Here is a 25075-nt window from a genome sequence, read left to right as displayed (position 1 = left end):
GAGAGCCACTTCTGCGCTGACTTTGAGAAGGGAAAAGTCACATCCGGCAGGAATCTCCTTTTAACTGCTCCCTTGGCGGAAGTGTCCCATCTTGTCTGCCAGATATTTATCATCTCATTATAACAGCGCGTTCTCTCTGCCTTAGGATTAGTTTCTGGTTTAGTTCAATGTCCAAAATCTTGGTCGGAAATTTCTTGTGGATTCTAAAGGTCAGGCCACGGAAAGTTACATACAGGTCTAGTGGAAGGGTCCCGCTAAGGCCTGGATAGCAGCAGTGGATACTGTCCTGCATACCCCATGGGTAGCCAGGGGCATTGTCCGTTTTATAGAGCCTAATTTGCCTATCATTTTTGCCAATCTAGCTCGGTGGAGCCAAGCACCCGCAGCATACGACACAATCGGAAGGAAGACTGCTTTACAGTATAACTGGAGCGACCGCTTGGACAGGCCCCATTCGTTCCTGGTGATTTTGATGATTGAGCTTGAAAATTTTTTTCACCTTGGAGCTGATACGGACGAGGTGGGGTTAAAGCTTAATTTATGATCAAAAACCACCCATAGCACAGTGGTCTGTGTGACAATGGGGAGTTGTACCTCAGAGACTTTAACTTGCGTAGGCCGCTTGAGATCCAGCTTATTTTTTTTAAAGAGCATCATTTTGGTCTTGCTTGGATTTATCCGTAGTTTATTTAGTGCAGCCCAGGAAGAGAGGCCATCAAGAATCCGATTAGTTTTGTCTTCTATGGCTTTGCGAGAGTGGCCGGACACCACGATCGTGAAGTCGTCCCCAAAAGCGACAATCTTGGTATTAGCAAAGGAGCGGGAAAGCCAGTCTTGTAGGATTATATTCCACACCAGAGGTCCCAGGACTGAGCCATGAGGTCACCCCCGGTGATTGGCCTAGAGACATGGTGTTTTGACTTCAGAATTACTGTTCTATCTGAAAAGTACCTTTGGAAAAGTTTATAGAGATGGCTGGAACAGGAGGCTGTCCGGAGGTACGCCAGAGCACTGTCCCACCAGACAGTGTCAAACGCGCCCTCGAAGTCAATGGAATGCAAGCTCAAATTTTGCTTCAGAGTTTTCTATGTGCAGGACTAGATCGAAGAGAGCCTCCTCACAGGATCGATAGAATGAATCCATACTGGCAGGGAGAGAGAGCAGATTCCGTGCTTGAAAGAGAGCCGTGGTCCTAAGTACCATTAGCAGCTCCAGTATTTTGCCAAAGTTTGCAAGTAGCGTAATTGGACCGTGAGAGTGCAGGTCAGTAGGGTTTTTGTGCAACTTCTTAATGAGTCTCAGTAGCGCTATCTTCCAGTACACAGGAAAACATCCCTCCTGAAGACATTTGTTGTACAGTAAGAGTATATATTCCGGCCGAAGCTTGTGGAGGCGGAGGATGAGATCTAATCCCGGATATTTTTGTATGATAATATTTTGGAGAACTGCTGATAATTCTTCCAAGGTGAAAGGTTCTATGGTTTCATCTGATTCATAACTGTTGTTTGCTGTACGAATAGCGGTATGTTCAGGCAAGTCTTCAGCAGTGTCGTCTGGTGGAAATAGCTTATCAAGGATGAGATTGACTGAGTCCTGCCAGTTGGAAGTCTCTAGGGAGTCTACAATCAGTGCTCAAGATGTCCGGGGTATAGGTCTTGTCCCGCATGATCTTGTAGACGGATTCGACCTACCAGACTCTGACAAAGTCAGACCATGTTGTCTTCTGCCTCGCTGCAATGGCCTTTGTGTATTCATTTTTCTTAGCGATGTAGTCGCGCTACTTCTGGGGCTGCCAGTCACGGTGTCACTGGTAAAATCGGTCAGCTCGGTGGACGGACCGTCTAAGAAAGGTGAGTTTTCGAGTCCATCAGGGGCATACAGTGAGACGGAAGACTATAAGAGCACTAGCAGATTTACAAGAGGCCTTCAGGATCGCGTGCTGCAGGGTGGTAACTAATTCGTCTGCAGTGCAGACGCTGTATTGGGCTGGATCCTTGAGAGGGACATCTGAGACAATAGATCTTTCGAAAGCTTCCCAATCAATATTTCTGATGGAAAATCTGAAAGTCCAGAATCCTAGTTATATTTGTGCTTATGGTTGTAGTTAAGGTTATGGAGAACAGGATAACTCTGTAATCGCTAATTGTCCAGTTGGGGATAACTTCATAATATACAAACACGACAATAAGAATTTCCCTGGAACATGTGAGCCTACGTAAGAACATTGGCTCCCATTCTCGAGGTGCGCGATACATTCGATCTACAGTATATTAGAATAAAATTTGATTTACAGATTCTCTTGAACTACTGGCGCAACATCTGCGTGAGGTAATTGAACAACTTAGTTAAGATTTCCATCTTCTCTGGTGTGGACGAGTACCCAGAATCATCTGTCCAGGTGACTGATGCTTCTGGGTAGCCAAGGGGCCAGACACAACAGAACAACATATAATACACACAAACCTACGTCACACATATCTGGCCCATTTGTAGTGATACTGTTCTTCACAGAGATACGAGACAGAGTTGAACTGACGTTTTAGGGGCTGCCCTATGCAAAAACACATATCCATGTTCAATCTACTTAAGACGCCATACACAGAACAGTGTAGCAGCAGTGTTTTTCACTACGTAAAACAATCCAATTGTATTATGAAACGTCTCCTCTAAAAGTATAATATGCATCACGATGCAAGACTTGGGTTGTTGGCAATACAACTCAACGATATGGTTCGTATTGTCAATAAATTAGCTTAATCGATTTCTTAATTATCCATAGTATCGCATAGATCTCAGCTTAATTGCCATGCTGCCATAATACGACAAGGAGTTTTATGAATTAAAAACATAGTAAAATTTGATATTTCGCTTAGCACCAGAAAATTTACCCCACCCTAAAAGAGCAAACGAAACTGACTAAAAATTTGCATGACAGTGGATCATCATGACATGCAAAAATGATCAAACATCCCATTAAGTTCGATGGGAAAATAAAAGTGGCGTAGAGGCCATCATCACAGTGGTTAATGCACATATACTGCTATCTGTTGCAAAAGAAGCTATTATGGGTGGGCCAGTTTTGCGGAAAGGTTTATTGAGATGCCTAGAATATGTGTACAAACATCGTGCAACGATTGAATAGATTTAAATGTGATCATATAGTTCGATCTAATTAGGCTGGATGGTCCAACCAAAAAAATTTGTCCTTCAAAGAGGCTGTAGGACAAGGTGTCGATGCTTCATCAATGAACAGCAAAGCACACCTGCAGCCAGTCGGGTGGATAAATTGCCTGCCTGGCAACCCAAAGGTCGCGGATTCGAATCCCGCCTCGGGCTTAGATCAGAGTAGAAAATGCAAAAACTTTGGGAGGTGAATTATGGCCACAGAAGCCGATGCGCCAACAACAAAAAAAAAAAACCTGCGGCCAATGGCGGTCCCAGGATTTTCTAAAGGGTGGAGGGGTGGATTAAAGCAATGTTTGGAAAATCATTAAGCTTTAATCGTCATGCAGCACTAAAATATCCACATTATTTAAATCATGGGGGGGCCTATAGCCCCTTGAGTCCCTACCTTGGGACCGCCACTGCTTGCAGCCATTCATCCAGATTCTGAAGCACGCAGACAAATATCAAAGGATAAGGAATGGATAATTAGCCAACTGGGAGCTTGCAGATATGCCTTTTTGACAAGGATTAGAGATGATTACTCATGTTTGGGCATCCATTACCAAGAAGCGCCATTAGTAGGCAAATTTCAGTCAGATTGCTTTTACGTGTGTGTGTGTGTGTGTGTGTGTGTGTGTGTGTGTGTGTGTGTGTGTGTTGCCTCCCTTTAATGCATCCCATTGTGCAGGACTTCAGTGATTTTGAAGAGAGTCAGCTGGGATTAAGAACGGCTACCTTTAGCGAAGATTCAAGATTCTGTTTGGGGAGTGGTGACAGAAGGATTCATGAATGACGATGCCCTGGTTAAATAGGCATAGAAATTGAACACCATGACAACACTTTGACATTGGTTCAGGTAATATTCCATAATTTTACGTAAAGTTTAAACTGTATCTTTCTACCATTTTTCCAATAGTGCACAACCTCTTATTACAAAAGGACACTGTTCGGTCAGATACAACTATTGGCCAGGAAAGAATGTCGATATTGCAGTTTCTCTGCAATGTCGACATGCGTTCCTGGTCTGCTAGATCTCTTGATTTATCTCCTGTTGAGCATGGCTCCGTTATTTTTGGACAGCATTTTAGAGCCGATTAGCCTAAATCCCAGTAGTGGCAAGTTAACCCAAAGCTAGAGAGACATTACTCAAAAGAATATCAACTGCCTTTTAGATTCAACGCAAAGATGAAAATGGCTTGCATCCCTAAGTAGAGGAGTTTTCATACCCCATAATAATGTTCGCTGGTTTTCAGCATTAAATAAATATATTTTGTTCTGACATTTGATCACTTCTTGCGTTTATTCAGTATCCTTACTGAATAAAACAAGATGCAACCAGAAAACTGAGAATGGTGAATAGTAACAAACCTAAGTACCAAATAATACATACTTGCCATTTCTTCTTTTTTTTTTTCGGGACAATAAAGAAATTTAAGTAAATTATTCAAAACACGCAAATAATAGAAAATATTGAATAAATTCCAGCAAATGAACTTACAGTCGTAATAAACTGGGCATTGTAGCGAACAACATGTCTGGCAGGTTCCTCAGTTGATTATTATTCAGCCTCCTGAAATAAAAAAAAAAAAATAATAATAATTAAAATAATTCTGCAAACATCATCAATTACAATCATCTAATTACTATGCACTTCAGGAAATCGATTTCACACAATTAACTCGATCTAATAACCTAAATGACTGTTCCTACTGTGTTATTAATGAATGAATTATAAAGATTGGTTGGCTGACAAGACATGGCTACAAAAAATATAATAAAATAACTTCTCTTTTTTTAAAGGCTGAGTTTTTTAAACTCAGTTCTTTTTTTCTCACCGTGCCAACAGAAATACCTTAAATTCTCACTTAATAGCACTTGCTGGTTAAATTACTTCAGTGCACGTAGCTACACGCAATAACAATCGCTCTGCACGCAAACATCTCGAGATGTCACACCAAAAAAGATTGATGAAATCAGAACCAATTGCGATTGATAAACTACGCCAAAATGGATATTTTAGGTCATAAATGGATTCTGCACAGATTGTCTAATAAAATATTTAGATATGGAATCTTTTATCCCATTATTTAGCATAAAAAATTGAGTTGGGCTGTGAAAAGAGCAAGATAGGGATGAAATGGGGATCAAAACTATAAATTTTGACACTTATCCTGGTAGAAGGAGATATATTTAATCCATATTTGCAAATAACCGTAAAAGGGACGAAAATAAAGTCACATTACCGAGCAGTATAAATACAGCAATAACTTTTTAGATCGTTATCGTGCTAGATAACACTAGGAGCGTGTTTGTTTAAAAATATAGTATTATTTGCCAAAAACTAGTGGATTTTAATAATAAAAAAACCAATCTTAGGAATGGACCATTATACCATTCTCTCGCCCACCTTTAATTCCATTACGATCGAAGGTGGGAGGGAATTTTAATCCTCCACTATTGTCATCTAATCAGTATTCATATCTCACCACCCGGGATAGTCGGCATGACATGGGAAAGAGGGGATGCTAACAGAAAGGCTACGTGTGTAGGAAGAAGGTCAGTGTACGTACCGGACGAAAAAGAACTCGATTTCTTGTTGTATATTTATCATGAACCGGCCTTGGATGCCGTCAGTGGTAAAACACGGGCGTTCCTCCATGTTTGCGTGGGTAGACAAACGGAAATAGGCACTTCTTGATTCATTGTGGTCCACCCTGATGGTGCCTTGCGGTAAACTGCTCTCACGACAAAGAGCCGCAAGAGTGTTTCTTTTTATTTATTTATTTATTTTTAAATCGAACACTTTCTTTGATCATCTTGTAAAGAACCCCACGGGGAGATGGACTACTTGGAAAATAACCAAGTCGATTAACAGAATAACGAATATACACTTCCGGATAATCGGTTTGTTCGTCCCCTAAAAAAGACAAAAAAAAGTAATTTACAGACAATGTAATGATTCCTCATGGCCTTATTATAAACGACCCACCCGATGTGGTATGAATTACATTGTACTGTTTGTGGACAACTCTGCTGTAGATGACATTAAAGAACGTTTTAGGTGATCATATTACACGTGCTTGTTCTGTCTAAACGTACATACCGAAGCTGATCACGTGGAAGCCCCACCTGATCGGCAGAAAGAAAGGAAGGAAACCTATTAATCAACAACAACCGGGCTAAACAAAAGGATTGATTTGCAACTCCCACATGACCTGAATAGTAAAGGGAAGTCAGCTGTCTGCAAGTTACTTCAAAACTTGCGGGCAAACGTATTTGGAACAGGGATCGTGTTACTTAATTACCATATTAACTCCATCTTTCAGGATGCAAAATATAAAAACTAAATACGTCGCGCAGTTGTTATTTGCTGTGAGCCGGAGGACAAGGAGATGGTCGAAACACCTTAATACATTTAACCTTCTGTAGACTATGCAAGAGTCCGTTTCATTGATATTGTATTTTGCATTTCATTACGTTGGTGTCGAAATTTTTTAAAATATAGGAAAAGTTTTTCTGTTGAGGGAGTTAGGCCTTTATTGCAGCAAAACTGGTGCTGTGATGCTAAAAAATTTTAAATCAGAAGAAATTTCTCTCCAACTACAAACATTTATCTGGCGAATTTCCAGCTCGTGACAGATACGCCACAGAAGCCGAAAACGTACAAGGGAACCGTGGATCCAATTGCCACCAGATTCTAGTTTTGTTATTCCAGCTTTCTGCGATTTGAATTCTCCAAGTTGGTGTCGGTGGGTAAGAGATTTTAGCGGTTGGCGGTAATTATTAGAAACGTAGACTTAGAAAAAAGGATTCCGGTGACATTTTAGAAGGCAGGAATTACGGTTGCTGGCTATGGGCCAAAATGGTTCATCTCTTCACCCGCTGTTGTCCTGTGGGAATGTCTCCACACAGGTGCATAATATGGGGAGTGTATTCGGAGTTCATTTTGCATTTCGTGACTGCCCGTTTTTTCTTAACTCGCTGCTGGCTATCTCATCTAGTGATAAGATCGACTTATTAAAATCCAGGGTCAAAGACTCCCCATAATCCTGACCAGCCCAATTGAAGCACGCTAGTAAATATAATTATTTCTTATCGCTGATTAACATTGAGGAACATAGTTGAGTGTAGGTAATCACAGTAACTTGCGTTTTATATTTTTTTTATGAGCTCTCTCTTAATTAAGACTATTCTTAATCCTCTCCGCCGTGAGAATCAACTTAATTCTATCTTACTGGATGAGAGAACATGATGTGGGCAGAAGAGAGTGGTTAACAAAAGAAAAAAAAATGAGAGCCATTAATTTTCCGTTGCTTGTTAGACTGGCATCCAACAAAGATCCGCCAATCAGCAATGAATATCGCTTAGAGGGACTTTTTAGTTGTCTTTGATATTTTAATACATTCTTCGTAAATTTCCACCTCTAAAACTACATAAGCTGCCAACCGGATTTCTCGTCTTCATTAATTTCGTTCATTTCCAGGAGTGGTTCTGATGGGGAAAGAGGTTTGCCAGTAGCCTCTGTATAAAATTATTTCTATGGAAAATTACCCACAATACCCATAATCCTTAAAGTAATTTTCGCGATCCCAAAGGGATAAAGATTCTACTAAAGTCATCACTTTACTGTAACTTCCAGGCTACTTCTAAAAGTCACAGGAATACCCGGTAACAAATTATACTTCTGGCTCTGTAGAATATTGAAAGGATTTTTTAAGCGAGTTTCAAAAAGGTTCTCTTGGTCTTTAAGTATTGTAGAACAACCGTTGCTATGGTAATACCGATCGGTGTGAATACCTCTAAATGGAAGAAGTTTTTGAGACAGTCCCAAGAGTTCAGGGATTCCGATTATAATCCTAATAAATCCATTCGGTAGACAAGCCGCATTCTTTTATTTTTTATTGATTACTTTTCATCTCATTTTAACTTCTTGGACTTGCCGTTTTTCCATCGTATGGTAATCAATATCAGCAGTTAATCTCAATGATGAATAGATTCGTTGACAACCCAACCGTGCAATTGGCAGCCCGGTTGGACCCAAGAGATGGAGTGAATGTCCTCTAAAAGCCAAGGCACGGGGAAAGCGATCCATCAGAATAATTCCCGAAACAAGAGATTTGAAAAGGAGTAAACTGACGCGAAGGAAAATTAAAACTCTTTATTCTTTCCAGAGAGCGCCTATTGTCACCTCCAGAACTATAAAGTATTCAGTTATTTTCCCTTCACTCTTTCTTTGAGCTATGGTGGTTTGTTGTAGAACTCAGATGTATCATTAGAGATGTGGCGGTCTTTCTTAATGCTGCCGTGCATGATTACCTTTTGACGAAAGCGATCTGCCTTTAATTGCATCCGCCTTCTTAAACGCCAACTTCTTTCGTGGTAATAATCTCGGGGGGCGCGTGCACTTTTCAAAACATTGTAATTCGACTACCCGGAAAGTTTTGTTCACTGCAGGCCTTTTAACGCGCCTGTTTATCGAGAAGAGTGCATACAATCATGTGGAAGCCGTGATTATTCCCCTGTAAAAGTAGCCGGCGAGAACCTGAAGGCCCTGCATATTTTCAGCGCAAACAGCCAACGTAAAAGCTAAATATAGCCATATTTAAGTGGAGCAAAAGATGTCTTTTATGCCCCTGGGAGGACGGGGCTGGTTTGGATGAGAAAGTAATCCAAATAATATATTCATGGAGAAAATAATATGGAAAACTGTCGCCTGCACACCATACTTACTCGGGCATATTTCGAAATGGAAGGAGGAAATCCTATACACCATCTGGATAATTAAAACAATCCGTTGTTTAATATTGATCTTTGTATCAATTATCACAGACGTCTTTTATATTTCCTCAGTACAGCTGAGAAGCACAATGCCCTAACTTCTCTCCACCTCACAATTAATATTCAAATACACGATCGCATATTTAATTCTGTTCAAGTTTCAATTTCGAAATGGTCTTCCCTCTCTGTGCATCGAAGTGAATATTCACTGAGTAGGCCTAATCGTTTTACTACATTGATTCCACAATGGAAACCATTGCCAAATATTTAGCTACATTCCAGTCTGGTAAATAAAGTGGATTCAGATACTGGTTACTGAGGAAGTTGACCTTTTTGATAGAGTTAAACTTTACTTTCAAGAATCTTCGCTAAGCTTTCTCCGCAAATATCTGCTCTGCGAAAAAGTCTGCAGTCTGTTTCTTTCCTGTGTTATTGGTTATCTACACAACACCATTGGGACCCATGATTGATGGCCGACTACGCTCGGCTATACAATCATTTAGAAATCTATTTTCTAAATTCTCGGAATCCGTATCCCCTTGTGTGACGTCTGACCTACGATGAAGGATTTATGGGTGTCGTAGGCACAGATAAATGACTTTGATGTCGAACACGCGGGTCGTACGTGCGGTTCCTTTACGAAATGGGATTTGTAAGAAGCACTAAATCAAATATCTCTTAAAATATTCATTCGTATTACTCTACGAGTGGGGAATTTTAAAGTTTCTTTTGCGATTCTTTTCCGAAAATAGATAAACCAAAATCAGTTCACTAATACAACGAAATTTCCGTTTATTTCAAGGCTTATTCTTCCAGGTAGTAGCCGTAGACTACTACCTGTTTAGATCAGACGGTTGAAAGATAGGGTGCCGAGACTGCCTGGAAAATTTAGTCTATCGTGGTGTTCGTGATTCCCCAGTGAATCCCGAAGGAGGTGGGTGTCAGGGTATGTGGCTGCTTTTCGTAGTTTGGATTCGGGCCATTGCTCGCAGTGCGAAAAAACTATCAATGCCCAGTCTACACTGATATCTTGGGTAATTCCGTGCAGCCCATAATCTGGTGATTCTGTGGAAATGGGTCCTCCATTCTCCATACCATACCACGAGCAGTGTGAAAACCTGGTTTAAGGAAAACGAAGTTGAACAACTGGCCTGGCTAACACAGAATGCAGTCCTAAATATGATCGAACACCTTTAAGATAAACTGATATAACGGATCAGAGCGCCGCCAACACGTTCCTCTCTTACACTTGAACTGACGACTATGGAGGAATGGACAAAAATTCCTGTTGCCTGCTACAAGGAACTGGTTGAAAATGCTCCACAACGGATCGATGCTTCATGCTGTCATTCGGACGAAAATGTGGTCCTACGCCTGATTAATGTTTTCATTAAACTCCTGTTTTTCAAAGTTGGTATCCGAATACTCTTGGTTGGGTAGCGTACGAAACCAAATCACTCTGTGGTTAAAGAGAAACAAGAAAGCAGTACGAAAAACACAAAGAGCCAAATAAGTATTAAGGTACACACGGATGTTCAGTCCCCCTTTTGCATTAAAAAGCACCATGCTTTGCGTGTTTGTTAAGAATCTGGCCAATGAAGTAGCAACTATATTTGTTGCTTATTTCTTACCCAGTGCGCGGAGAAATAGTAATAATGGAGCGAAACTCTTAGGAAAGAAGGTCTGAATTTGTATCAAACCTCTAACATCTCATTCAGCTTGTGAATGAGAAAAAAAATCAAATTATTTTTTCCACTTGATACATCTGTGTGGCTTTTCACCTTTGAAATTATGGAATGTTTTTTTTATCTGATAGGATCCAAAAATAATTAATAATAAATAAAACAAACCACAAAATTACATCACAAAAAATATTCACAACCGGTTCGGTTTAGGTCAAAATGCCCACTTCTCTTGATATTTGAATTCTGAAGTTTCCAGCATGCCTTTAAAGCCTCTCAGTTGTCGAACGTGATAATAAAAGACACGTGGACACGCGTATGCATATACAATAGCCTTTAAACTGTTTACGATAACTCGGTCATCTACCCTATGGGAATGGGTTCAAGTTCTACATTTGCAACAAGAAACAAAACAACTGCTTAAAAAGATGCGTAACTCTTTATAAACTGCTTGTTGTTTCTCTTACCCCCTATATAGAAATCAGCGCTATCAGGCGTTTCCCAAAAACCCCGCTGACAGCTAAACGCGGGAATGTGACGATAAAAGTTGCGAAGAGCTTCTGCGACCCCTTAACGTCAAAGTACTTGACCTTGTGCGTCTCGTGGGAACTAAATGATAGCTTTGTGTGCCGCAGATCGCTAACTTTGAATAGCCGACGCATGATTAGAACAACGACATAGTGTGTGCGGACACGTTTACTGTTGTTTTTCGATAATAATGACCTTTTATGTTGGGTCTTTCAACCTTTTATGTTGGGTCTTTCATCCTGGTACATGATGCATAGGCTTATATAGCTGATATCATATTGTAAAGTTATCTCGATTAAACCATGGCAGTCATATTGTCATACATACGAGTTTAAGAGACTGTTGGAAATGGAAATGTTGTAGGTTGGAAATGGTAAAGCACTCTGCATCTTCGAAGACTATATACAGTACTTAAATGTTCGACACAGACACACACAATTATAATAATTCTTACAGCCTCTCCATTCCTACGAGATCTTGGAAGGCTCCTCTTTCAATATGGTGAATCTGGTTGTCCATCAACTGCCTGAAAGTGAAACAAAAAAAAAAGTAAATAAATATCATAAACAACAGTTATCTTGCTAAAGAAAATAACAACAAATTTTGACACGAACGTAGATCATACAATTGAGTTGTTGGGAAATTTTTATTCAAAAATGAATAAAAGAAAAAGAAAAGTAAAGAAAAAGTGGGTACATCGATAAAAACATGTTTTAACTTGACAAAAGGTTGTTGAGATAGCGAAGTAACAACATCGATGGCCCATAGAGGTTAACAAAACTCGATGACCTCTTATTCCGCCAAAAGTTCCGTAAAACAACGTTGAAGGAGCGTTGTTGTTCTGAAAACGTGGTCCTTGCGTATGCATTCACATCTATAAATAGAGCAGCAAAAGGAGAAACCACGGTAATGACAGAGTGGAGTTGGGCTCCTTGTCTTGTCTGCGGTCCTGAGATCACTTCTATATCTGGAGATGTTGTTATCAAACAATGCCCGCTACCGAGGTTGCCGCTCTGGAAATACGACCTCACGTTCTCCGGGTGAAGTCGTGACAAGTGGTTTTGCTACTCGGGGAAGGTCGTCGATAAGAGACACTAACTTATTCCCGAAGCTCGAAAGAATGGAACAGACAAAGAAGAGTAATCGACGGTAGTTTTATGAGTTGGTTTATCGCCCGCGCTGATAACGCGGAAGGGTTACACAGTTTAGGGAAGAACGCTTCGTGCAGTTTGTTCGCTGCATTAATAAGACCGCGACAAAAGCGACCTCTCGTGAACCCTTTTGAACACTGCCCCCAGATGTCTCCGTGTCGTTCATATATTGCTCGTAAGGTGACGATGTACTTGTGTTCTCTCTCTCTCTTCCAAGCCCAATTACAATGTCCTCTGTATTGTAGCGTCTCTTTATGGCGCTGGCTTCCAATTGCGTTTTTAATTAATATTTTCCACAGCATTTCTGGTTTCCATTTGTTGACAAACTAGAGTTCTTACTGGGAGCCATTTTGTAACCTTGATCAGAGATTAAGGTCTGTGGACGTTGCTGATGGGATTAATGAAAGTCTTTAGACTGTTTTTTTGTTAAGGGATGAACAGAACAACAACTCTTCGACCCTCCCAACCATCCATTTACTCCATGACAACTGCAGTTGCATCGCAACTAGCACTTATTGAATTATTGTCATGATTTGGTAGTGGAGTTGTTCCCAGTGTGGAATGCGTGGCTTTCTTTCCTATTGTCAAAAGTGATGGAGTTTTACAAGAACACTGCTTCAGATTTCGGAAAGGAGTACACCCTTTCGTGGACAGATTAAGTTGCATTTTTGAAATGTAGAAGTATTTTATGACCTATAGGCCATGTCGTGTCTCTATCCCCCACCTCCAGTTTTCTATTAGGAAAACGTCCACGAAAACAAAGATCCTGGATTCTCTAGATTTTTAAATTTCAAAGGGGATTTTCTAATTTTCGAAGAAAATTTCTCCTTTTCTGTGTACCTTTTATTTATTTCTATTTCTGCCCAATTCTCTCATCTTTAAAGACAGTTCTCCAGAATATTTTGGAACATCACCATGGTTATTACTTTCAAAGGTTAAAGGCGAAATCAGTTACGCAAATTTCTATCTCATAATAACAAAGTATTCATAAAGGTCAAATGATAACAAATGATAATTTGGGAGAGGGAGGGAGGAGGAGGAAGAGTAAGCAGAGTACGAGAGAGAATAATATGGTTACTCACATGATTTGTAGCATTTTCATCCCTGCGAATGCATCCCCACTGATGACGCTAATGTTGTTTCCCTCAAGATTGCTGAAAAACAAAGAGAATAGATGTCTTTTGATATGAAATAAACCAATCTTATTTAGACGCAACACATTTCTCTATCATTTGTCTTACACAGGCTATTATTACTGCAGATTAACAACACTTCGTTTCACCCCAGGTACAGTGGGAGGAACTACCAGTAATAGTTTTTATGACCGTCATGCGAAGGCCCTTCCAATACATTATCTTCCAAAATATCATTTTCTAAATACGACCTATTCAATACGATGATCTACGTTAAGAAATCTCTTTAAGCGACAGCGTGATATTAATTTTACAGCATCTTATCACGCAAAGCGTCTTTTTAAGAGAACGATAAACGCTTCTTCTTTTTTTTTTTTCTTTTTTTGCATGTAAGGCTGTCCCGAAGACAGTAAGATTACAACGGTTTATTTTTTTCAGTTGCCATTCATCCGAGATGGGTATTGATTGTTAGCGGTGCCAGTGGGGTGGTCGCTTACTTGGCGAGACACAGTCAAGAGGAGAAACAATTACAAGCGAAATATATGTTGCAGAAGGAGATCGATCAGCCATACTTACTTATTTAGTTTAATGATACAAGGGAAAGGAGCCTGTTTCTTGCAAATATGCGCTGTCCTACTGCATTCGAAAACAGAAACTCCCTTAACGTGAGCAGCAGCTATAACTACCCCACGTTTCCTGCTCAATTTCGCTCGGGGAATTTTGCAGCTGTTCCCCTCTGGCTGTACAAAACTGAGTGGGATTAATATCAAAAATAACGAAACCCAACAGGAGGTAGTCAGCAGTGTTTGCTGATACTGGATAGGACATAGCAACCTTTGAAATTACACGATCCACCTAAACTTTTGGAAGCTTCTCTCGCTACCATCTATCTTTATATGATAGAACACCATTGGGTGAAAAAGGTTGATGGTTTTTTTTAACTTTTCACAGTTGAAACTCTACCTTTGACTTTTTTTTTTTTTTTTTTTGTGGTTATCAATCAAAATTGAACAATTAGTGCTGCTAATTTCTAAGATTGGAGAACTACAGTCCAGCTTATCGTTCAACTCACAGGATTTGGCCCATAAACACTGTCATCCCTATACATGTATCATTACGGTTCCCAAGATTTCTTCCCAGACAGGAACTTTGTACCTACTATTCTACGTATATTGAGAGCTGAAATAGATGCTCCAGTCGAAGAGTTTGGAATCACAGCGTGACAACAGTTTCCGTTATTATTTTTTGATGAGTAAACATCTTTGATGGCACCTACTAAATTTTGAACGGTAGTAAAATCAATTTGTCACGATTTTGCGACGCGGACATGACGTCAATTGACGTCATTTTCGTTTCATAAAGAAAAACGGCGTCGGGAGGGGAGATCGTGCAAAGGATCATAGGAGATGTTCTTGGATGTGCTCAGAGCCGAGGCATACCACTTAGGTGGCTTTAACCATTGCCACCCGTGGCAGAAACATTTTGATAATGGGAGAAATGGATATCCTGAGAGCAATGATCTTGGATGTGCTCAGAGCTGGCAAAAACCAGCTCTGAGCACATCCAAGATCATTACATTACATGCGCTTCAGCCTTACCAGTTGTAGCGTATGTAACGCATGCATTACAGTACCCGTCTGTATTACTGAAGCAGTTGTATATTTCAACCAGCTGGGCCGGTCAAGAATATTTGAATCGGTTCGTGATTGGGAGATAACAGACTCCAAATTACATGTATGAGTAGAATCGTTTGCTTGTCATTGGTCATTAAGTTGCAGAAGTCCTCGTTGGGCATCAAGTTTTCGCGTTTTTTTTTAAATTGCGCTGAGTCGGTTGGGCGTGGCGAGCTTTAGATCCTCATTCATCTCGCTGTTTGGATGACTGTAAAAGTTTCAAAAGGGGTCTTCTCGCCTTGTAACGCAGTCTCGCGTTACAAGGCTATGCTGGTCATTACCGCATGCTTCATCAAGGTCAATGTCGTCATTGTCTTGACACATCGCCTGACATATTTCAATTGTTTTGCGAATGTCCAAGTCTGATTCATACACTTTACGATCTAGTATGAGATTGACTCTTAATTGTCGGCGTAGATCTTGATATATTTCTTCTCTGACAGTATCTCTGTTTTCTCATTGCGAAATCGAATGAGCAGCGTTACCATCTCGCGCTTGTACTCGTTGAGATCCTGAGCCAAGTCATAGTTTCCATAGCGTATTAGGGATGGATACTGTCGTTTCTTGCAGATCTCGTAGCGCTACATGTCTAATTTGCGAAAAAGCATGACAGAGTAACATGATCCAACATGACAGTACGATTATAACAATACAAATACTTGTATTGTTGCAATAATACTATTCAACAAATGGCTACAATGGCTATTGACCTAACCACTTCCAAACATTGATTCATTAGAGTAAGCAGCGGGCGTGTGTATCCTATTTATCATTGACATTGATTGGGCAGAGTAAGTAGCAGGCGTGAGCATAAATTACATCGTCCACGATTTCGGTTCTAACCGTTTGAAATTTAGTAGATGTCTTCAAAGATTACACATAAAACATTTTTCGTGATTACAGGGTACATACGCGATTTTTCCCCCCTCCCTTATGAAAACCGCAAACACGAGAGGTATTAGAACTTATAGCATTAGTACCGTGCATGGGTTGAAGGTTGAGAAGATGAAAGAAGATATTTATTGACATTAGACTTGAACTTCTGTAGATTTTAATTTTCAGGAAATACTTATGAAGGAAGGTTGTTCCAGAAAGCAGAAGTTGAATGATTAATGGGGAAGAAAAGTTGGTTCTGTGAGTTTGAAATTAGACAGTAGAAGGATGCTGACCAGTTGCGGCATGTGTTCGGACTTCTCTGTAATTGAGAGCGGGAATTATAGAAGCCAATTCAGAAGAACTGTGCCCATGGAAGTATAGAAAAGACATGCAGCAGAAACAGAACGTCCAATGAGTGGAGAGAGACTGTTTAGAGATGATGAGTCATTAATGAACCTGACTGCCCTTTTTTGAATGGAATCTTGGAGCCTGAGAGAGGTTTTGGAGCTCTCCGCCAGATGCGGGAACAATGTTATTATTAAAATCAGTTTATTTCCCAAGAAACCTTGGGTCACCCCTGGACGGTGATGTGCCAGAAGGGTGTGAATATTTGCCAGACTAAGGTGCGAGGAACACATGTACAATAAACAAGAGTACATGCGTGCTCGACCCGAGACATTTACAGGATTAAATATACAAAATATACAACTGCATGAAGACAAAACAAAGTATTTGTCAAATACAAATAGGCAAGTTAAAAAACAAAAAAAAAAGTCAGTCAAGTTCAGGAGCAGGTGAATATCAGAGGTTCATTATCTGGTAGCAATTCTTGACGATTTCCTTCCTGTAGAGCTTCTCTTCATAGAACCTATCAGGGTGGATCCTAAATTTATTGAAGATCCGAAGACAATTGGCTGGAAACACGTTCCTCGGGGAATCAATGCTTGACAGCGTAAGACGCAGAGGGAGACAGGAGTCGGGGTGTTCCCCTCTTGCTCCCCTCGGGCGGAGATTAATGTGGATACCGATGGAGCATCAATTCGCCCAGTTATAAGCCGTGCAAGCGTGTTGTTGTTATTTGGTTTTTAGGAGCATTAGCAACTAAGGCCATATCGCTCCAGGGATATACAGTGGTCATTCCCTGACCTTTCTGCATCCTCCGTATTTGGTGGTCACGGGCTCGAGCCCCGGTCTAATCAACAAGCGTGTGCTACGCACTGCTGCTCTTGCCCACCTGGCTACGGAGGCGCCGTGCAAGCTTGACATCTTTTGTTATGGTGATGTCTCCAAGGAGTGGTGCCCAGATTTGCCTGTAGGATCGATCTGGAGATAGGAGTAGCCTACCACCCTGTTCATCCATCTAAGCAACCAGTACTCTAAACTAGGATACTTATGAAGGTATGAGGCAGGGGCAGTTGCATAGAGAGGGATCGGGGTAATACACCTCAGGATGTGCCGAACAAGCAACGTCGGCTGATGCACACCAACGAGCTACTGACGCACTGCCCAAAGCCTTCTGCGCAAGTCTTCTGCCTCATCCTGACAAAGTGAGGTTGAAAGGTGAGCTCAACATCCCAGGTGAAGCCAAGATCAGTATGGGAGATCACTTTTTGCACCGGCTCCCCATTAACAAAGATTTGGATATCATTTTGACTCTCTTCTTGGTTATCGGCAGTTGCGCTGATTTGGAAGGGCTCAAGATGCAGCCCTATTGTGGCAAGATAATTTTCCAAGCTGAATATCTGCCTAAATTTGTTGGTTGATATCATGAATCTGATGATTATGATCTGAACTCACGTAGAACTTCAGATCGTCGGCGTAAGAGACAAAATTAGGATTCTGAGCAAGGAAAGGCTCCAAAACTGCTGCAAATGGGATAGCTGACAGCACACTTCCTTGCAGGATGCCTCTTGAGATGCAAATAGTTACCTGGAAGTCGCTGTGGTTCATAGACAGGTGTCTAGGAAGTAAAATTGACTTCAAAATTTGAAGTAAGGTATCTGCCAGGCCGAAGTAGTGTTTCAGAATGGTAAAAAGAGCTGGGAGGTGTATTTTGTCATAAGCCGATTTAATATCCAGGAATATGATATCAATCTGTGATTTGCTGTTAAGGGTCACTGAATTCTGAAGAGGGTATCAAGAAGATTGGTAGTTGTCGATCTCCTGCGCAGAATGGTATGCAGGTACTCGGGCCTGTGTCCAAAGCAATGCTGGGCAATTGTTGGCTGAATTACTTTTTCAAAAATTTTGAGTAAAGAGCAACTGATGGAGATTGGGCGCAGGTCTTTAAGAGATTTATGTTTCTTGATCTTTGGAATGGACTTAACATGGTAAGTTCTCCAAATTGAAGGAACTATTCCAGATTGCAGGATTTGTCTGAAGGTCAGAATGCGAGAAGGTCAACTATATATGGGCTGCAAATTTTGATAATAAAGAGTGGGAAACCATCCGGACCCACAGTAGCTTTTTGGGTAGTTTATTAATGACATCAATTGGCGTCTCTCTAGTTATTTCAATGTCAGTCAAGTGTGTCCTGGATATCCAGTCCTCCTGTGTGAGAGAGAGGAACCAGAATCAGGAAAATCTGCCTGAAGAAAGCTGAACTGTGCCCATTCCTGGACAAGCTTTTGGTCAATGGCTAGATGATGATGATGCGAAAGGATCCATCTATCCCTCTTCAACCTATCCAGAACAGGTAGGTTAAGAACTTGCCTTTTCTTTTTCAAGAAGCATGCTCTTTCTTTCTTAAAGATGGAAAGGTCTGAGGGAAGTTGGGTTTTCTGCCATTTCCAGTAGGCCTTGCTGCTTCCTGATGAACACCGTCTTTGTTTCCTTATTATAACTCCGATTTGACCTGTTACTAATCCTGGTGATTCTGGCTGCACCATATAGTGCAATTAACTTCAGTTGTTCGGGCAAGAGCATAATGGCATCCTCCAACGGCTCAGAATAGAGACTTCCCCACTAAAACCCAATCAAGCATTGGAGAATGATCTCTGGCTTCAGATATTTAGTAGAGAAGGCTACCCTAGGCAAGTCAGTGAAGTATTCGTCAGGGAACCAAGGGGAATTGCTCTGTAAGGATAGTTTACATGCAATTGGCGAGTGATCGGATTGGAATCGAAAGTTGCTAGATAGGAGTTTGATGTCTTGAAAGTTGTGGAAGATTAGGTCCAGCGCTTGACTCGCTCTAGTTGGTTGCGTCGCTAACTGTGTAAGATTAAAGGCCCGAAGAGTAGCCTTAAGGCCCACAAGAGCATCCCCATGCCTGGGCAGTGGCAAGTTAAAATCACCTGCTACAACAGTTGGAATTTTAGGCACTAAGTTGGTTGCTAACCACACGAGCAGCTCAGCTGTAGTCTTCATTGTGGGCTGGGGGAATGTAAACCAGGCAGCATTGGATTTGGTGAAGGGCCTCCTCAGCGTCGTGCAGACTGCCTCAAAGTTGTTGGACTGGCTCACTCGTGTCCTTATTGGCTGAAATCGATCGTTAAATAGGATTCCAACACCTCCGCCCCGCCCGTTAATCCTATGATTCTCTTTGTACAAATATTTATAAGGGATGTTAAAAGGGGTAAGATCACTATCCGCAATTAACCATGTTTCTGTAAGGCAGACGACATCAAACTCATTAAGAAATAGAAGAGTCTGGAGACAATGAAACTTGTTTTTTAGGCTGCGTACATTCTGCATAAACCAAAGAATCTCTCCTTCGTGTGAACCTGGTAGCATATTATCCTTTTGTAGTTATGGCTGTTTATCTCAGCTGGGTCCGTTGTAGGCGATCGATCTGCTCCTCTCTTGGAACAGCTTTATGAGGGTGCCTACGGGCCAGCAGCTAGAATCCAAGACGATATGCTTTGCATTCGCAGGGCAGGATATGATAAAGGAAGAATAGGTCGGATGTCTAGTTTTGCTAGCCTTTGCGTCTAAGTTGATCCCATGCTCTTGGGCAAAGAGTATTCTGATACTTTCCGCTTTTGTTGCTGGTCCCGGTCTGGAAACAAAAATTCTCTCTTGGGTCTGGACAGCTGAAATATATATCTCCTCAAGTCTCCTCGACAGAGAGACCGAGGTAGGTTCAGTTGAAACCGACCTATCCTATTAGGCTCCTGGGATAGAATTTTGTTCCCCTATGTTTTCACATTCAAAATGCTTTCGGCGAAAGCCATTTGTGGGTTATGCCTGGGAAATTGTGCATGGGAGTTAAATTGATCAGAGAGACAGAAGGCATCTGCTTGAGCGTAGATCCGCTCCTCCATGGTAGGATGAATTTGTGTTTTGTGCAGAATGAACAGCTGTTTGAAAAAAGCGTAACGCCGAGGGCGAAAGGGAAAAACAAGTTTTTTAGATGCAGACGAAGCAATATTTCTAATGTGCTTGTGCCAAGAGAGATGAAGTCAAGGTGATCCCCAATAGAGATATATGATTTTACCTAGAAATCGGAGTGTAATCGAAGATGGACATAGGAGCAGAAGAATCTTTTTCGAGAGATATAAGACAGGACTGAGTTTTAGAAGGATTGAAATCAACTAAATTATCATTACCCCACTGGAGATCAGCATTTAAGGAATTGGTAGTGGATATTCGAGAAGTTGAAGCTGTTTTAGCAGGGCAAGATTTCTCAAACTGGAAGGTGGAATGCAATGTGTTATCATCAGCAAAACTATGGATAGGATTTTCGGTAAATATTATCGAAATCTTGTGTGTCCTCCTCTTTCATTCAGTGAGTGTTTGCTCGGTTTTGATTTAAAACTTTGACTTTGTGTTATTTCTCTTTATTGAATGATTACAGAAGGCAGCAATCCAAGATGAAAAGAGTGGGAGAAAGAACTGAACCTTGGGGAACACCAGCATTAGTGAAGTTAGAAGACAGAGAGCCATCTACCATTACTCTCATTGAGCAGTCAGAGAGAGAAAACTGGATACCCGATTACAGAAAACGGTTGGCAAACCATAAGATGCAACTTTATTTAGAAGACCTTTATGCCAAACTCGAACAAAAGCCTTTGAAATGTCAAGAGCGACTTCTTCAGTTTCGCCAAACTTTTCCATTGAATTTGTCCATAGATGGGTAAAATAAGCCAGTATATCACCAGTAGATCAACACTGACGGAATCCATACTGGTCAGATTGATCAGATCAAAGGTTTCTAGAATCTAGATAGTTAAGAGTTGGCGGTTAATTGATTTCTCCATTACTTTAGAAAGACTATCGAAAATGTAATGGGACGATAATTTGATCGGAGGGATTTGTCGCCTTTTTTATGAACTGGCTGAATATGAGAAAATTTCCAAGCGGAAGGAAAAACAACTTTGGAATGAAAAAGTGAAAAAAGGCGATGCAGAAAAGGAGCACAGGTCTTAAGAATTAGTGGAGAAATACCATCAGGACATGGAGCTTTCTTAGCATCGAGATTTGTCAAAATCTTTCTAACATCCTTCTGACGGAAGATCACAGAAGGCATTGAATGGAGTGTACTGGGAATGGTGGGCGGCAATTTGCTAAGATCATCAATATCCTAGTTAGAAGAAAAATATGATGCTAGCAGGTCAGCTGTATCATTGGCTGAAGTGGCAATAGAAACAACTGGTTTTGACAAAGGCGGGAACAAGATGGGCAAAAGTGGAGGTCAAGAAGCGAGTTTTCTGCTCTTAGTCTGTTCGAAATGTAGTTTGGACTGATTAATAACTGCTTTACAATTGTTGTAAGCTTTGTTGTAGGCAGAAAAATGAAACTGGAGATTTGTAAACAAACCAATTACGATATGCAACATTCTTCTCGTGAACAGCCTTAGCACATTCATTGGAAAACCATGGCTTAGATAAAGGACGACATTAATCTAGAGTGTGGATTAAAGGATTCCATCCCTACAAGAATAATTTCATTGACACGATCTGAGCAAACGGTGACATCAGAAGATTAGAAACAGTAGTCCAACCACGGAAAATAAGAAAAGAAATCTCGAAGATCGTCCCATTTTGCATTCTTGTAATGCCAAACACAAGGTTGTGAATGACCACAAGATTTCTTCTCCAATGAGAAAGTTTCTATTGGAGAAGCGACCAACACCAAGTTGTGATCTGAAGTGTCTAGAGGACCACTTAACTCGACCGTTTACTTAGAAGGGTTGTTTGTGAGAAAAAGATCAAGCGTGTTGGCTGCGTGGTTGTGATTGTCTTGTATTCTAGTAGGTAAACGAACAATCTGTGCGAAGTCATTAGTAATTGCAAAAGCCTCAGCATCTCGACCAGCTGGGTCCATGTGGCTAAAAAACGGAAGACAGCTAGAGTTGTGAACATTAAAATCGCCAAGGATAATTACCTCAACGTTAGGAAAGTTGGACTGGAGAAAGTCAAGTTTCAAAGAGAAGGAGTCAATGAGTTCCAAGTGATTAATGGAGTTGGAAGAACAACAGAGGCAACAGATGAATTTGACAGAATGTGTTTTCCGTTTTCTAAGCCAGAGAATATCGAAAAAAGGAGATTCCCAATTACTGTCTCTGACAGAGATATCAGAACGGACATATGCACAAGTACCACCTGTGAAGCGAATGGAATCATACAACGAATATTTCGGGCAACTAATATGAACAGTGGTTGAATCAACCCGATAACTGGGATTCTGTCAGAAAAAGTACATGGGGTTTGGCAGACTGCAAGTGGAAATGAACATCGTTGAGATTAGAACCGAGACACGTATATTTGTGAAATTAACGAGGAACTGTCTGGGAGGTTTAGATCTTTTCGCAGATAAGTTTGCTCTATTAGTTGGACAGTTTGTGGTGTATTCAGGAAGTGAGTTCGATTTGAGTTTTTGTGGCGCAAAAACAACAAGGTCATAGCAGAAGTGAGAAAAGATTGCAAGGACAAGGAACCTGCAGTGTGCTAGGTGCCCTATTTCAGGGCTTGCACATAGGGGTTATACCTAGAGTTACTAACAGTCCCACCATCGTGAAGTTGCAAGCAGAGCATTTGGCAGTCACATACCGAGCGAACCCCATCAAAATTAGGTCCACTTGAGTTGAGTGTCACCCGAATATCAACTCCATCAGATTTTTAGAGTCCCAGGTAGCAAGTATAGCTTGGCATATCTGAGAGAATGTCTGCGACGGCCTCAAGGAACAAAAATATATGACAATATTCTTTATAAGTACTACTTGTAACCTCCTAGGTCCCAACGTGGCCGTCCCAGAATACAAACCGAAAATGTATTTTATTTATAAAGAATAAAATTTTCTTATTACTTTATTCATGGGGACTCGCCAGAAGACAGCTCAAATATTATCGAACTCTTGTGTGTCCTCCTCTTTCATTCAGCGAGTGTGGGCTCGGTTTTGATTTAAAACTTTGACTGTGTTATTTCCCCTTATTGAATCATTACAGAAGGCAGCAATCCAGCTTTTTTCGAAAATATTTTATCATTAAGATGTAACTCTAAAGTAATTTGAAAACCATTCGCGGGTGTTCCTCAAAATAATTTACCAGCATAAAGCGAAAAATTATTTTTTTAAAATAAAAGTTCGTCTTTAATGTGAAAGTAATAAAGCGAAAAGGAGTCTGAGCACAATTTCCAAAAGAAACCCGAGCTCGGTAGCTTACTGGAACCTATAAGGCTAACGTTCCCCAATTTGTCACGCATGAAATATTGAATTTCTGGAGGCAACGCCTGTTGTGGCAGCCAGTTCTACGTATAATCATATTTCTCGCTTCCCAAGTACAATAGTGGAAGCAAGAGGTGTTGATTCACAGGTGCACTTCAGTACACGGATGCTTGAGTGCAAAAAATGTCTTTCAGAAATATTATCGATACGATAATAACCATTTTTTTCGTTGGATGAGAAAGGGAAATCGTACTGTTACTGTCACTGATCGGCTGACATCCTTCCGGTCGGTGGTTCACAGACTTTAAGGGTTTATGACCTGGCTATTGTGATCTAAATTACCGGTGGTTGTTAAACAATAAACCTTTCAAAGTACCAGATCTATCGTGGAGGTTTCCTACGCGTTTTTGAACCACACTTTCAGGTGTTAATATGCGACGAGCACATCCCATGGGTTCCACACTCTCCAAATTTATTTCCTTTCGCACTGCGGGATGACTCGGAATCAGCTTTCTGGCTGTGAGAGCAGCGGTATTAAAGCAAATTCATCTTAGCGAGTCTTTCATTTCAGCGTTGTAATTGGAGGAGGTCCAATAAGTTGTAATTGTCTTCCGGCGTCTACGTACGAGTGAGATTTGGAATTAATTACGAAGGGACGGACGTAATTCAGGCGAGGACGCCATTGAAATTTATTAGCGAGGATGTGAGCGTCAGACGAAACACAAACCCCAGAACTGCATTCACTCCTTTCCCTCTTTGGTTCTGTAATTACTCGATGTTTAGCTTCTTATCCTTCCTGGGGAGCGTGACACTAATTTATGAAAGAAGAAGAAGGGGATGGCGGAAAGATGGAAGCCAAGCTGGACACCGAGACAAATTAATTAAGTCCCGAACCGCAGCGAGACTTGCGCTGCGCAAACATAAGATTCGTCACGACTCATTTAACCCGGCGAATATAAAGCGTTCATTAACGTCACACGCGGAGACCGGGTACGAGTATCACTGTGACAATTTAAACAGTGCGTCTTAATGTCCCCCGCTGCTTAATATTCGGCCGCAGTTGCATCAAGGTAATAAACGTGGGAGTGGTTTACTGCGAATGCACGAGCACACACGAGCTCACAGTCGCGCATTCGTGAGGAGGAAGGAGACAACACCTTATTTGTGATGTCACATCTTTTGTAACTCGATCGAGTCCGTAAAGCTCCGCAAAATGTGCGACAAGGAACCGCTCTCTACTTTCCAGACACGTCCACTCGAACACGCACACAACCCGTCCTTTGTGAAAGCTGCTTTATTGTGAGGCATGCCGCGTTCCCGTGGCGTCCCGTTAAACAACAGTTTACCTCATCGCGATCGCTGGAAGTCGCGCAGAAACAGGAGTGGCGTCTAACTTAAGCCCTGTTTACGTTGTCGTAATGGACTGCTACACTTAGTGTAAGATTACACCGTACAAGACCCGCAAACAGTCCCCTTGGACAAACTT

The 25075-nt window shown here is 41.1% G+C and overlaps 1 protein-coding gene across 4 annotated transcripts in view; it reads right to left on the bottom strand.

The window, feature by feature from the left end:
- Window positions 1-25075, bottom strand: part of LOC150089589 (protein slit-like) — a 172283-nt gene that overhangs the window by 91697 nt on the left and 55511 nt on the right. For all 4 annotated transcript variants that reach the window (XM_090389558.1, XM_090389559.1, XM_090389561.1 and 1 more), the window contains exons 2-4: window positions 13387-13458; window positions 11608-11679; window positions 4664-4735 (exon numbers count right to left, since the gene is read on the bottom strand). In XM_090389558.1, the coding sequence (XP_090245684.1) occupies window positions 4664-4735; window positions 11608-11679; window positions 13387-13458 (216 nt within the window). The remainder of the gene's footprint in view (window positions 1-4663; window positions 4736-11607; window positions 11680-13386; window positions 13459-25075) is intronic.

This window comes from Mastigoproctus giganteus, chromosome 2 (genome assembly GCF_048544385.1).
Source record: "Mastigoproctus giganteus isolate SK-2022 chromosome 2, ASM4854438v1, whole genome shotgun sequence".
NCBI lineage: Eukaryota > Metazoa > Arthropoda > Arachnida > Uropygi > Thelyphonidae > Mastigoproctus > Mastigoproctus giganteus.
Note: the sequence above shows the minus strand (reverse complement) of the source record. Positions and strands in the feature narration are given on the sequence as shown.